Source organism: Equus asinus, chromosome 12 (genome assembly GCF_041296235.1).
Source record: "Equus asinus isolate D_3611 breed Donkey chromosome 12, EquAss-T2T_v2, whole genome shotgun sequence".
NCBI classification, from domain to species: domain Eukaryota; kingdom Metazoa; phylum Chordata; class Mammalia; order Perissodactyla; family Equidae; genus Equus; species Equus asinus.
In genome coordinates this window covers 15,683,205-15,698,247 of record NC_091801.1, presented here as the reverse complement: position 1 = coordinate 15,698,247, position 15,043 = coordinate 15,683,205, and the positions used below count along the sequence as shown (strand labels likewise).

The following is a 15,043-nucleotide window of genomic DNA, read 5'->3' as shown; positions in this document are numbered from 1 at the left end:
CACTATTGCGAAATTATTATTATTTTTTTTTTAAAGATTGGCACCTGGGCTAACAACTGCTGCCAATTTTTTTTTTTTTTCTGCTTTATTTCCCCAACCCCGCCCCGTACACCGTTGTATATCTTAGTTGCAGGTCCTTCTAGTTGTGGGGTGTGGGACGCCGCCCCAACGTGGCCTAATGAGCGGTGCCATGTCTGCACCCAGGATCCGAACCCTGGGCCGCCGCAGCGGAACACGTGAACTTAACCACTTGGCCACGGAGCCGGCCCCTGCGAAATTATTAAATGTAAGAAATTTTTATATAGGTAAAAATTGTATCAACATGAGAAATTACTGAAATAGAAACCCGGTATTTTAAATTTAAATGCAGTTATGAATGAAGATACAATATAAACACATAAAAATCTCAAAGCCATGTAAAACCCGAAGGCATTAAAATTTATTAAATGATGCAATAACAACAGAATTCTTTATTTACAATAGCATTATTTAACATCAAATAAGCAAATAGCATCAGCAAAGCAATATTAACTTGCATAAATGTATTTAAAATTTCTCTGAATATATCTACCTTTGCATAAACTGCTCACACTAGAAATACAAACATCGATGCAGGTGAACAAAGTCATGTTCAGAGTCAACTCCATTTGAAAATAAATCACAACCTGAAACACTGTCAGCTTTCTCCTGAAGAGCCATAGTTAATATATTGCTTAATTTTACCCTTGTATAATCTTTTCATATACACACATCTCAGATGCAACTTCATGAGGAACTGTACAAATAAAACCCACAAATGACAAAGAAAAAAAAAATGACAGTTAAATGTTTGAAGAAATGTATCATCATCACTATTCAAGGACATAAAGGTTAAGTGATGACGCACTGATTCAAAAATTGTACACAATTCACTATACAAATATAATACATCAGACAGCTATGTAGGAATATACAAGACTTAAAAACAGATCTAAGGCATTATGCTAGATTTTAGCATTTTGAGGTTCTTGCACATAGCTTTTACCTGTAGTAAGAAACTTAAAAGATTTTGTTTTAGTCTATAAAGAAACACCAGGGAGAAAAGTCTAATTAAAATCGAAGCCACTACAGTAATTTTCTTTTGTGCAGAGAATGCTTTGCTCTTAGGCAGCATACTACCATACAAATACTAGAAAATTTTAAATTCACACCAACAATTAATGGCTTAAGTTGCATTTCAAAATTGATTGTGTGTCTTTGGGTTCTGCAAGTGGATCTGTGCCACCCATTTCATGTGTTAAGCCCATATGAACTCCATTTTTAAACACATTAAAAATTGCATTATATAAACTGCAAAAACATTGCTTCCCATTATCACAGGCCGTGAGAGATACATGTGGGAGGGGGCATCTTAATCTTTGAGTCGATCGAATTCACTGCAGTACAACAGCTCACTTCACTTTTTAAACTTACCACATTACATGAACACTTAAATGAGTTTTACAACCAAGTAAATGTATGTATACTTTTCACATTATATATGTCTTTCACATTTAGTAATATAAGTAAAACACTGATTATTTGTTCTATTAAATGAAAAGCAAGTCCTCAGTCTAACAAATTTATTGTGTACAGCATGAGAAATACTGATAATGAAGGGGATCGATTTGGCTTTTGCTTCTATAGTGATCAATATGATCAGAGGACGCCTCCACTTACTTTCTTCTCTTAATTAGATGTAAAGCAAAATCCATTACCGGATCTGAGCCGTAAGAGAATTTATACTCTCTTTTCCTTCAAAACAGTAATGATCATGACTTACTCTAAACTACCAGGATCGCAGGCTTGCGGATTTGTCTGAATTCAGGGACTGACATGAAAACGCAGCGGGCAGATGGATAAACAACAAAGGAGACACAGATATTTTTGGACAGTGTTAAAGTGAAAAGGGACTTAAAACAAAACAAATCCAGTTTAAACTCTATTTCTCCTTTGTGTTGTGTGAAGTTAAAGTCATCTAATTTACATATTTCTAAAAATCAACTTAAAACTGGTCACATTAAGTAACCGTGTATAACATAAGCCTCATCGCACTGATGAGGTCACGGAGTTCTGGGCCAACGTCTGCTCGTTGTTCCATCACAGTTGGGCAACCCAATGGTTTGGCTGAGAAGAGTGGAGCCTTTGAGGGGGACGTGAACTGGTGGCCGCCGAGAAGTGTTGTTCCGGGGCCACCTCCCTGTAGCGAGACCCCTCTCAAGTGGAAAAAAGTATCGAAATGCAAATTTCCAGAGAATCTCTTTAGTATGGAGCGACACTTTCAGACTGTCTACTTACGATTTACCTTTGGGCTATATCTCTTTCTATATTTCCATAATCTGTACATATAGAGAGAGACATAAATATAAATAGGGGTAGTTTGTACACTTTTCACCCTGCCACAAATAAACAAACAATCAAATTTCAAGGAAAAACCTCTCTGTTCCTAAAAAGCCTGGCTAATGAGATAGAAAATTGCTTTGCTTTTAGACATCAAAAAGACATCATTCTGAAATTTAGGTAAGAAAGTATGTGTATTAGAGGTTGGGGAGAAATAGCTCAAAAAAGGCCATCAGTTTCTTGGTATTGCAGTTGTCTGAAACTGACGCCAATTAAGAAAAGATTATTCCCCTACCAGAATGGGCAAGAAAAACCACCATAAAAGTGGCCTGCTTAGTAACGTGATCTTTCTAAGGTTCATTAAGAAAGAATATAAACATATAAAAATCAAGAATTGGTTCCTACAGCGGCTGCATATCATATAGATTAGATAAATGATTTATGAGCAGAATCACAGGTTTAGAAAATAAAAAGTCTTCAGTCTACAAATTAGGTCTAATCAAGGCTTTGATATCCTTTACAAAACACCTTTAGGAGACATTGCTATGAAGGTATCTAATTTAATACTGACGTACCTCATTTTTGAGTCAATTCCACAATATGTATACCTCACAAAAATTAGACAATTAAAACACTTAAGTTCTCAACTTAAATTATTGCTTGTTTACATAGAAATTGGATTTTATGTACCTTACAAAACTTCGGCTTAGTCAGCACTGCTAAAAAACAAAATAAAAAACACATGGCGGAGGTCGAATCTGTCGTGACACGTGCGGGCAATTTTACACACACTGCGGCGTTCTCCCGGGTCGCAGGCCAGTGCTGCCGGGAGCGGAACGCGCATGCTTCCACAGCAGGCGTCCGCAGCCGCACTGGGGTCAAGTCCTCACTCTGCTCCTCTCCTTGCCAGTAAATGCATTTTTCTGAAATTTAATGGTTAGCATTGGTAAGTGGCTGGCAAAACATTTAAGGAAATAAAGGGCTTACCTGGTTTCTGTTGCTTTTATTATTTTTTTCAACAATGAAGGGAAGTGAGGAGGATTGGGGCAGGCAGAGAGGGGAAGCGAGGTGTCAGGATCAGATGGGGAAGAGGAGACGCTAATCCCAGCTGTCTGATCAATCTAAAGGGAACTTAATTTGGAAACAAAAAACATTTCTTTTCGATTCATGATTCTGGTGAACTAGTTTGGTTTTGACAAAGAAAAAGAAAGGAAAAGTACTTGTTAATATGAACAGCCCTCTCACAGGCTCCTTTTCACCTGTTAGTGACTGGAAACTCTTTCCGACATGGTCTTTAGAGCTTTCTACAAAGATACAACTCTGACTGGATTGGTGTTCCCTTCTTGGGTGTCTCTGTACATACAGCGCTGTCCACGGTGTCTGTCCTGCTTTTATCCCAAATGCAGGCTTTAGTTTAAAACACCTTTAGCTTGATTTTCTTAAACAAAATTCTGTTCTTTCCCCTAGATGAAATCTTAAGCTTTTGTACTAGACTGATTAGCCAGGGAAAACAAAGCAAGAAACCAGTGTCTGGAACCCAACAGGAACAGAACAAGAGCGTGGTTGTTTTCCTTAAATACACACGTTTAAATACATTCAATCTGACATGGGTATGAAATTTGCCTGTCAACATTTACTTTGCAGGAGAGATCTAAGTTGCACTAAGGTGAATGCAGTGAACAGACTGAGCAACTGTCTGGACGTGAGCTTCAGACTGTCAAGAGAAGAGGCAGCTCCTCCTGCAACAGCCGAGCCGACTCCGCCCGGGGAGCCAGGGCCCGTCTGCTGGTCCTGCTCTGGCAGAACTGGCTGGCAGGTCGGTTGGGTCAAAACAAAGAGACGCAGCTCTCCAGACTGGTAAGCGTTTTGAGCAAGTAGCCCAGTCAGCTGAAGAAAGAAGCAACCAGTCACCTTCAGTGTCAGCAGTATTTCTGCAGGGAAACAGAGAGGAAGTTGTGAAATATCTCCGAAGTTTTGGTCAAACCATCATAAAGCCCATCATAAAAACATCAAAACACTCGGTCGTTTTACATCATCCCCATCACAAAGGCTGCATCTGGATGAGTTATACTTGATTTTGATGCAAACAAGCAGATGGCACTGTTCCTAACTGAAGCCACTATTTCCCAAGGCGGCAGATCCCCCACGCTCTCTCAAAGGACACAGACTGCAGCAGATCACCACTCTCTGCTACCCATGACATCCGAGCTTAACGCAGTCTCTCCCACCTTCTCAGCAGAGACTGCTGAGACGCTCAGCTGCTGAACTGCCCCTGCTTTCTGACAGTGTCCAATCCAGAAATGCCCACTACTTTCTTAATCCTGCCTCCAAATCACCAGGACAGACCCACTTCCTATAACGTGTGTCCCCCAACTCTCCCTTCCTGAGACACTCCCAAAGTTCCCTGGGGTGTGCTCTCCCTGGCTTCAGCAAGCTAAATAAACTGGAGTTGTGCCTCTAGTGGTATCCTTGCTAGTTTCGGGCTGCTCTGCGCTGATGATCTGAATGACTCAACACCAAGGGCTTTGAGGGGCAAGAGTCGTGTGGAGGGGTTTCCTTGGTTGGTGCAAGTGTATCTGTCAGTGCTTTTCTTTGGCCATTGACTATCCTCCCTCCCAAAAGTTTTCATTCACTTAGCAAATATTAATTGAGCATCTACTCTGTGCCAGGTGCTGGAATACTGTTGCCAGATCATGAATTCCAGCGGTCAAAGGTGGAATTACATTCCTGGTCAGCTGCACGGTTCTCCCAAGCTTAAAAAATCAGCTTAGGAGAATACCTCTGATTATATTCCCTGTTAGAGAAGAACATTTAATGTTACTTTTCTCTATAATATAAAGCTGAATAATGTATTTATTCCTAATTTGTGCCACTTACATGATTTTACATGGAAATACTCCATGGCTGACTTCAACATCCTTCAATTTTTCAGTTCGTCTGAGGAAAAAAATTCTATTGAGAAGCATTTACATCCTTAGAAACCTAAGGCAGCACTCTTTACCCTGCATCAATAAGCAGCTATTAACCAGAATCAGTTTGGTGAGCGAGAATGTCGAGGAGGGCATGCATCTCGAGTGACAATGCTTGGCATGGCATCCGGGCTGTGTCACTCAGGGGGCGGGAGTCATTTAATCTTTCTGTACCTAACACTTCTAAGGGCTGTTGTGAGGACTAAACAGAATGTGCATCGAGTGTTTAAACAGTTCCTGGGACAGAGTAAGTGCTCAGGAAGTGTCATCGCCACTGTCATCACCACCATCACCAACTCGAAGCCGACCCCAGGCAGTGAACAGTTTCCATAACCCTAGTCCATACAAGTGACTACAACTGTACTTGAGACGCGAGCCACGCAGCTGAGCAGTAAACTCAATTTTAGTACGTTTAACTATGTGTAAAATAGAAAGTAACATATAAAATAGATAATAAGAAGTCCTTGTAAAAGGAAGAATCTTTTTGTTAAATAACTGCTCTTCTCTAAATAGTTTTTTAGTAAATCCACGGTTGTGTATAGGGCGTCTGCCTAAGGCAAGGCACACTTTTAATCTACGTTTCAAGAGAAAGGGAATGCAGATTCAGTTAATAATGGATCACAGTGGTTTCTAGTTAACAAATAGAATCCGATTACTAATAAAAATTTTGAAAAAAGTCCCTTGATTCAGAACAGCAGCAGAGCGTATTCCAGACACCCAGAAGACGAAGCCGCCTCGGGCACACATCGGCAGTATAGTGACAAATGCAAAGCGGTTTCCAGTTATGACCCAGGGATTACAAGGGCTATACCATACATATTGTTCTCTGAAGCAAACGAGAGCATCTGGGACAGCCTGTTCGCTGACCTTACCATTCAGAATGAACAAGGTACAGATGGACGAGCCAGATTCAAGAGGGGCAGTGGGAAAAACAGAGAGAGCGGGAGAGGTATAAATGGCCAGGGCGAGATGATAGCAGGGAGAATTCTCACCATGGAGCCTGAGAGGCGCTTTTGAGAGAGAACATCCTATATCTACTGAAAATGCTTTTTGTGATCCTAATGCTAATCTTTCCATCTCGGGTGATCGGGCACCCATCAGGCACGTGCGTGAAGTAAACACCTGGGCTCTGTCGGCCCCCCTGCCTCCGTCTTTCCCTCTCCACTGTGCCCAGCGCCAGGATTAGTCAACCTAGCTTGAGAGGTCCCTGTCTCTCTGTGCTGCTGCTCAGGATTGGCTCACTTCTGTCTGTGTCACATTGTGGTAATTTTGCAATATTTCAAGCGTTTGCATTATTATTATACTTGTTACGGTGTCTGCGATCAGTGGTCTTTGATGTTACCATTGTAACTGCCTTGGGGGCACCATGAACTGCACCCATATAAGACAGTGAGCTTAATCAATAAGCGATGTGCGCGTTCTGACTGCTCCACAGACCAGCTGTTCCTGTCTCTCTCCTTCTCCTCGGGCCTCCCTATTCCCTGAGACACAACAATAATGCAATTAGGCCAATTAATAACCCTGCAGTGGCCTCGAAGTATTCAAGTTAAAGGAAGAGTCGCACATCTCTCACTTTAAATCAAAAGCTAGAAATGATTATGCTTAGTGAGAAAGGCATGTCGAACTGTGAGACAGGCAGAAAGCTAGGCCTTTTGTGCCATTTAGTCGAGTTGTAAATGCAAAGGAAACGTTCTTGAAGGAAATTAAAAGTGAACACACGAATGATAAGAAAGCAAAACAGCCTTATTGCTGATTTGGAGAAAGTTTTAGTGGTCTGCATTACAGGATCAATAAGCCACAACATTCCCTTAGGCCGAAGCCTAATCCAGAGCAAGGCCCTAACTCTCTTCAACTCTGTGAAGGCTGAGAGAGGTGAGGAAGCTGCAGAAGAAAGTTTGAAGCCAGCAGAGGTTGGTTCATGAGGTTTAAGGAGAGAAGGCATCTCCACAACATAAAAGTACAAGGGGAAGCAGTAGGTGCTGATGGAGAAGCTGCAGCTGGTTATGCAGAAGATCTAGCTGAGATCGTTAATGAAGGTGCTACACTAAACAACAGATTTTCCATGTAGATGAAACAGCCTTCTATTGGAAGAAGATGCCACCTAGGACTTTCATAGCTAGAGAGGAGAAGTCAGTGCCTGGCTTCAAAGCTTCAAAGGACAGGCTGACTCTCTTCTTAGGGGCTAATGCAGCTTAAGTTGAAGCCAAGGTTCATTTACCATTCCAGAAATCCTAGGGCCCTTAAGAATGATGCTAAATCTGCTTTGCCTGCGGTCTATAAATGGAACAACACAGCCTGGATGACAGCACAGCTGTTTACAACATGGTTTACTGAATATTTTAAGCCCACTGTTGAGACCTGCCGCTTAGAAAAAAAGATTCCATTCAAAATATTACTGCTCACTGACCATGTGCCTGGTCATCTAAGAGCTCTGACGGAGATGCACAAGATTTGTGCTGTTTTCGTGCCTGACAACACAACATCCATTCTGCAGCCCATGGATCAAGGAGTTGTTTTGACTTTCATGTCTTCTTACTTAGGAAATACATTTTGTAAGGCTGTAGCTGTCATAGATAATGTTTCCTCTGATAGATCTGGGCAAAGTCAATTGAAAACCTTCTGGAAAGGATTCATCATTCTAGATGCCATTAAGAACATTTGTGATTCATGGGAAAAGGTCAAAATATCAACATTGAGATTGGAAGAACTTGATTCCAACCCTCATGGATGACTTTGAGGGGGTTCAAGACTTCAGTGGAGGAAATAACTGCAGATGTGGGGGAGACAGCAAGAGAACCAGAATTACAAGTGGAGCCTGGAGAGGTGATGGAATTGCGGCAACCTCATGATGAAGTTTCAGTGGATGAGGAGTTGCTCCTTATGGATGAGCAAAGAAAGTGGTTTCTTGAAATAGAACTCACTCTTGGTGAAAATGCTGTGAAGATTGTGGAAATGACAACAAAGGACTTCGAATATTACACAAACTCAGTTGATAAAGCAGCAGCAGGGTTTAAGAGGATTGACTCCAGTTTTGAAAGAAGTTCTACTGTGGGTAAAATGCTATCAGATAGCATCTCATCCTACAGAGAAATTGTTCTGAAAAGAAAAGAATCCATGCAGCAAACATCATTGTTGTCTTAAGAGATTGCCACAGCCAGCCCAGCCTTCAGGAACCACCCCCTGATCAGTCAGCAGCCGTCACCATGGAGGTAAGGCCCTCCACCAGCAGCAAGATTATGACTCGCTGAGGGCCCAGATGATGGTCAGCATTTTCTGGCAATAAAGTGTTTATTAATTAAGGTACACACACTGCCTTTTTGGACATAATGCTATTGCACACTTAGACTATAGTATAAACATAACTTTTATATGCACTGGGAAACCAAAAAATTCGTGTGACTCGCTTTATTGTAATGGTCCAGAAGCGAAGGCACGCTGTCTCCGAGGTGTGCCTGTGCCTAGGGGCCAAAGGGTACACTCCAGTTCCTCGCTTCAGAGGCCCCTCCTGAGATGAGGCGGCCCAGCGCCCGAGGCTGAGGACTACTCCAAATGGCTAGCTGAATCTTTACTGTCTGTCCCACAGTAGCTGTGAGTATCTTTCTCTTCCCTTTAGGATCTCTAAAAAGAGAAGAGCGAGAGGCACCAAAGAAGGAAATCATTTGTTCCCTGTTGGCCTTCTCCAATGTTGCTGCATAAACACAGGAGCTCTGCATCCTCTGGGGAGGCAGGCAGGGGAGCGCAGGGCTGAGACACACAGGCAGGGGTCAGCCTGCCTGACTGGTTCACTTCCTGGGGTTTCAGGACCTTGGGAGCCGTTAAAGTGTCAAAATACTAGTTCTACCATGGGTCGTGGTGCGGTTTAAATGAGGTAATCTAAAAGCTCTTAGCAGCGACTCAGGCTTGCGGTAAATGCTCAGTCCATCGTGGTTGGTGCTGTAACTTTTAAAAGGCTGACTATGGGACCACGGAGTGTCCTGCCTTACAGTAGGCGAGTCTTTTCTCCTTGGAGGTCACGTGGCAGCAGAAGCAAGGATACAAGGCGAGTCAATGTCTGGGGCTCTTAGAAGACAGGAGTTGAAGACCGTGTAGCTGGCCCGGCCCAGGCACAGTGCCTGAGGGCCTGATCCAACAGTGGCTCTCCCGGGGCGCCTAGGCTGGCACACAGTCACTCTGAAAGGTGAAGGAGGGACGTCTAATCTTATCGTGGTGGATTCAGAGAGGGAAATGCGATCCTGTGCATGCCCCACCACTTCCCCCCTCCCGCAGAGATATGATGTGCTCAGAGGTTAAGCTCCCTGGCACTTTTGGGTTAAAATGGGCTGTCCTCTGTGGGAGCCTAATTATCACTAATGTCATCATTCCTCTGGGAAGAGCATCCCAGGTTTCAAGCCTTTGCCTTTTGCACATAAGCCATCACTGAGTTATGTGGCCACTATACACAGTGAGAGGGGAACAGGGCAGGCAGCAGGGGGCTTCAAACTTCAATCAATGGCACACTTAGGGTCTAAACACATGGTCAATATGAAATATATTCCAGTTTCTGTTTGACTTACTATATCGATAAGTTAACCCTTTAGACGAGTTGTGTATCTGGGCACGTACAGATAACGTCTCCAGGACTCCTTCCCGCAGGCAGCCCCTCTGCCATGTATGACTGTGGTGCTTTAAACAAGAGCAACTACACGGAGGAAACTTGTACACTACGTTATGAAAATCTGGATCAAATTTATGCTATAACTTTTTAAACTTGAATGTAAATATTACCAAAACCATCCAAGATCCATTTCTTTGTAGAAAATTCAACACGGACCCTACATTTTCTCCATCGAGAGAGGACTTCTAATCTAACAGAGAGTCATCTACTGCTGAGGGTCATACCCCTTCCCTTACGAGGGCCCCACAGGCCATTTACCTGTGCGTCAGATTGCTCACGGAGCCTCCCCGTCACAGACCTGCTGCTAGGCACATAATTCAGGTGGGTTCTAAGTGCTAATTATTCCACTATTTCAAGATTTGGTTGAACATGGTAATATCACTCTCCTTAGAACAAGTGTTTAAGGAAATAAGCAAATAATATACAAGATTATTACCTCAACAAAATGAAATATAGACAAACACCTTAGAATAAGAATAAACACAGACTTAAGGGAGAGAGCAATTATAGGTTAGTTTCTCTTCGTCCTCTTGAAAATCTAACATTATGATTCAGAAAAAGTAAAAATAAATCAAAGTTTGCCCTAACGTGACTAATTCTTTGCCACTTTATTGTTTGCTTTGCTGTAACAATGTCACTCCAGAGCAAAATTAGTGCTCTTTATTCATACGCCACCGTCAGCTCAATTAAAATGAGCTCAGGGGCCGGCTCCGTGGCTGAGTGGTTAAGTTCGTGGGCTCCGCTGCGGTGGCCCAGGGTTCGGATCCTGGGCGCGGACATGGCACCGCTCATCAGGCCACGTTGAGGCAGCGGTCCCACATCCCACAACTAGAAGGACTGGCAACTAAGACATACAACTGTGTACGGTGTGGGTTGGGGAGATAAAGCAGGAAAAAAAAAAAAAAGAAAAAGAGGAAGATTGGCAACAGTTGTTAGCCTAGGTGCCAATCTTTAAAAAAATAAATAAATAAAATGAGCTTAAAGAAATTATTCAAACAAAACCACTGTACGTCAAATAAAATTAGAAGATATTTTTATTTATTTCTTTTTTTGCTGAGGAAGATTCACCCTGAGCTAACATCTGTGCCAATCTTCCTCTATTTTTGGTATGTGGGCCACCAGCACAGCATGGCCGCTAACAGAGTGGTGTAGGTCCGCGCCTGAGAACTGAACCCCGGCTGTGAAAGCAGAGGGTGCTGAACTTAACCACCAGGCCACTGGGGCTGGCCGAGAAGACATTTTTAAACATTACAAGCATTACACAACTCTCTTCAATCTCCTAGTTGACGATTTCTAGTTCTGCCAATTTCGGTTGATAAAATACTCACATTCACTTTACTACCACATTCACACATCTGCTGTTTCTTACCCGTGATGCGTCTCCCTCCTGCTTAATCATGTCCATTCCAGGCAGCTGGTTTGGGAAAAGGTTGCCTCCCCTCAGAGCAGGATCATTCACCTGAGGGCAACAGGACAGGCCGGTGGCTACACTGTGGGATGTCCAAAAGCACCCTGGCAAACAACCACCCTCGAACCTCCCCCTTCTTCACAGCAGCAGGATTATGGGGAAAAGGACTAGGTAAAATGGCTACATCCCTGTATTTATTCTCCCATGGATGTATTTTGGGGGGAGTATGGAGGAACATGAAAATAAATACTTATAACATACTGGCTGCCTTCAAAATTAAATTTCATTTGCATTCTGTATAGAAATTCAACAGAGATGATAATACTGGAAACATGTTCTTGCCTTAACATGTTCACTTTTTTGGCTGGAGCAAATCAGACCAATGACTCCTGATATCTTTGCTACTTTAGGCAAGTCGGTCATGAGCAAGTATGAATATCCAAATGTACGCTGGACTTTGCGAAGCTTCTCTGACCAAGGGAACTGTTCATCAGCATTGGCACATTTCTTTTACAAATTACACAGTAAATGTACAAATGCTAATACGGGATTGATTTTGTCAGAAGATATACACTGCAGTGGTGTTTTTTGGGCTTCCAAACTAATCCTGAATATTCAAAAGGTTGAAATTCATGGCAAAGTTTCAAAGTAATCTGGATTATTAAAAATGCACCGATTTACTTCTGAGTAGGTTGACCAGAACCCAGGCTAGACTAGACCATCCCAGTGGCCCTTACTTTGTACACTTTCCCTAGAAAGCAAGGCAGGAACCACTAGTGGCCCATGTTTGTAGAAAATTCAACATCAGCACTATATTTTCTCCATTGAAAAGATAAAAGTCTACATTTCTTTAATTTATATCTGTTTACTTTACACAAATAAGCATTTAGCCACCACTAATTCAAGTACAGAAGTAAAAATTATTATTACACTTACGCACAGAGCCTTCTTAAATTGTAAAGGGCTTTAAATCTTCTCATGTACACTACATTTTTTTTTTTTTTTTTTGAGGAAGATTAGCCCTGAGCTAACATCTGCTGCCAATCCTCCTCTTTTTGCTGAGGAAGACTGGTCCTGAGCTAACATCCATGTCCACCCTCCTCTACTTTATATGTGGGATGCCCACTACAGCTTGGCTTGCCAAGTGGTGCCATGTCTGCACCCGGGATCTGAACCAGCGAAACCCTGGGCCGCCAAAGTGGAACGTGTGAACTTAACTGCTGCACCGCCAGGCTGGCCCCCACTTTGCATTTTTAATAGTCACCTTTTTATAGAATAAAACACAGAGGCACTGTACAATTTACTAAATTTTCACATAAATTGTGGTTTACCAACATCAGGATTAAACAGAGCTAATCCAACTTTTGATCTTTCACCATCTTCATAATCACGATCTTATTGAAATTTACAGCACTCTCAATGAATTACTGGTTAAGTCATCTAAATGTTCCATGCCTCAAATTTCCCCAAATGTGAAATAAGAATTAGGGTCCTTGCCACATCTGTACTTTGTCCAAATTACTGAGGTAGAAGAATGCCAAACATTTGGTGCCCTTTAAAAATAAGATCTTCTGTAAATAGAAAGCAAAACCTATTAACCCATCCCTTCACCTCTGGGTCAGCCCACCACAGATTGCTGAATCTGGCTGCTCCCTGAGATACTAAGGGCTGAGTCTCTGTGCCACCAAGTGAAGCTGCTATGTACTCAGGGATGGTAGAATCATTTCAACGTTATTCAACATAAAACAGGATTATTAAAAAAATATATTGACTCCCCCCCCACCCAGTGATGGCATCTACATCCCAAAGATGATAAAGAATAGTTTTGGGTTATCTGTGTCAGTGTCCCAGCAGGAATGAGGCATCGTCTCAAGCTAATTTGATGGCAGGTAGTTTGGCCTTTGTGTTTCACCTCATTTTACATTTAGAAAAAAATCAGTTCTTAAACTATAAATCCCAAATAAAGCTATTTAAAAAGCACATTCACCATTCCATTCTTAGAGATTCATTTCAGATATTGCTAAATTCCTCAAATAAGAGAAAGACTTAAATGACAAGAAAGTTAAGACATATCTTAAAAGACCCTTGAGCGACGTCAGGAACCCTTTCATGTTTATTTCATCATTAACAAGTATTTCTGTTAATCACACCAAAACAGGTGAGAGTAAGGTGAAAAAACACTCTTCAAAATAAATGTGGGAGTTGACAACAGATGTTAAGTACGTGGAAAGATTTAATGCGGAAACAGACAAGGCTACACTCAGAAGACAACGGGCTGCTTCTCCCAGGGTGCTCACCTGCTCGGGACCCATGGAGGACAGCCCCGACGTAGGCACGGAGGTCACTGAGGTCATGCTGATCTGTCCTGTCATCTGGTTCATGCTGCTCATCCCACCTGCGTTGGTCGCCATGGATACATTGATGTTCATATTGTTATTGTACATGCTGGTGTTTGCTTGCTGTCCAAAGTGTGGTGGGGACTGTTGTGAAAACATGCTGGAACGTAATGAGACGAGTAACATGTTAGAGCTCAAGGCAGACAGGCAGGCAGTGGGGAGCACTTGTTTCTGAGGCACTGACTTCAGAATGTGTCTAGGCTGAAAGGAGGCAGGGCGGACAGCCGGCAGGTGGTGAGGTCAGAAACAGCAGGGGAGGGGCTCAAAGAAGCCACAGGGGCAAGCGGCTCTTCTCCTTTCCTAACATCACCACGAAAGTCTGAAGGACATCTCCCACTGGCGTGCCTGCCCTGGACGAGCTTTCTGCTTATCTGTTTGAGTACTTGTACTGACGAAGGATGGCTTCCAGGTCACTGCCTTCTGCAGCAGTTTCATCATCAACTGGTGGACTGGTACCTTCTTAGGGGAGCTCCTTTCACTCCCAAGGAAAAGACAGGATGCCAAGCTTTTGTAAATTCTAGTAACCTCTTCCCTAGGAAAATGTAAACTGGCTTACTTAGCAGTTTACTTGATTTTGCTTGCTTGAGCAAAGGAGTTAAGAAAAATACAGAAAAGAGATGAGTGGTCTATAGAAAGATTTCCTGATCATTTATATCAAAAAGACACAGACCCACGGCGTACCTGTTTCCGCCCATATTCCCCTGCGCCCATCCATTCATGTCAGAGGAGGCCTGATAGGCTGGGTTGGCCTGAGACTGCTGCATCATGGGGCTCTGGGTATGCGCCATCCTGGGTGACAGCAGAGGGCTCTGGGGCGCTGTGGCCCCAGTAAAGCCTGGATCAGGCTGCTGACTTATTCCTTAAAAAGCAAAACAGAAATCCAATGGACACTGTTAGTTTCATCACAGAGAAGGGGGAAGAAAGTGAACATTCAAATCAAATACACAGAGAAACTTACTTTCAGAGACCTGACCATGTGCTGGTTATCACATACATTTAAAACGATTCCAAGCTGGGATAAAATGCATGAAGAACAACGTCCCCATACCCTGATTCTCGACAGTAATTAGAGGGTGCCTAGAACCACAGTAACCATCACGGCCAGAGGCAGAGAGAAAATACTATTCTTTCCCCACATCCCTCTCCAAATCAAGAATGGGTCAAATACGTCTATTTCTATTTGACCTGAAATAGGCGGTCTTTAAGTTTTTATATATCACTACAACTGGAGTGTTTAAAGTTTAAACTGGATTAAAGC

General features: G+C 42.6%; 1 protein-coding gene across 7 annotated transcripts in view; it reads right to left on the bottom strand.

Moving 5' to 3' along the window:
- Positions 1-417: 417 nt before the first annotated feature.
- The window catches only part of NCOA2 (nuclear receptor coactivator 2), a 268,109-nt gene continuing 253,483 nt past the window's right edge, over positions 418-15,043 (bottom strand). For all 7 annotated transcript variants that reach the window (XM_014862661.3, XM_070481100.1, XM_044780309.2 and 4 more), the window contains 4 exons: positions 14,467-14,644; positions 13,687-13,885; positions 11,351-11,440; positions 418-4,289 (listed from right to left, as the gene is read on the bottom strand). In XM_014862661.3, the coding sequence (XP_014718147.1) occupies positions 4,278-4,289; positions 11,351-11,440; positions 13,687-13,885; positions 14,467-14,644 (479 nt within the window). In that variant the 3' untranslated portion in view covers positions 418-4,277. The remainder of the gene's footprint in view (positions 4,290-11,350; positions 11,441-13,686; positions 13,886-14,466; positions 14,645-15,043) is intronic.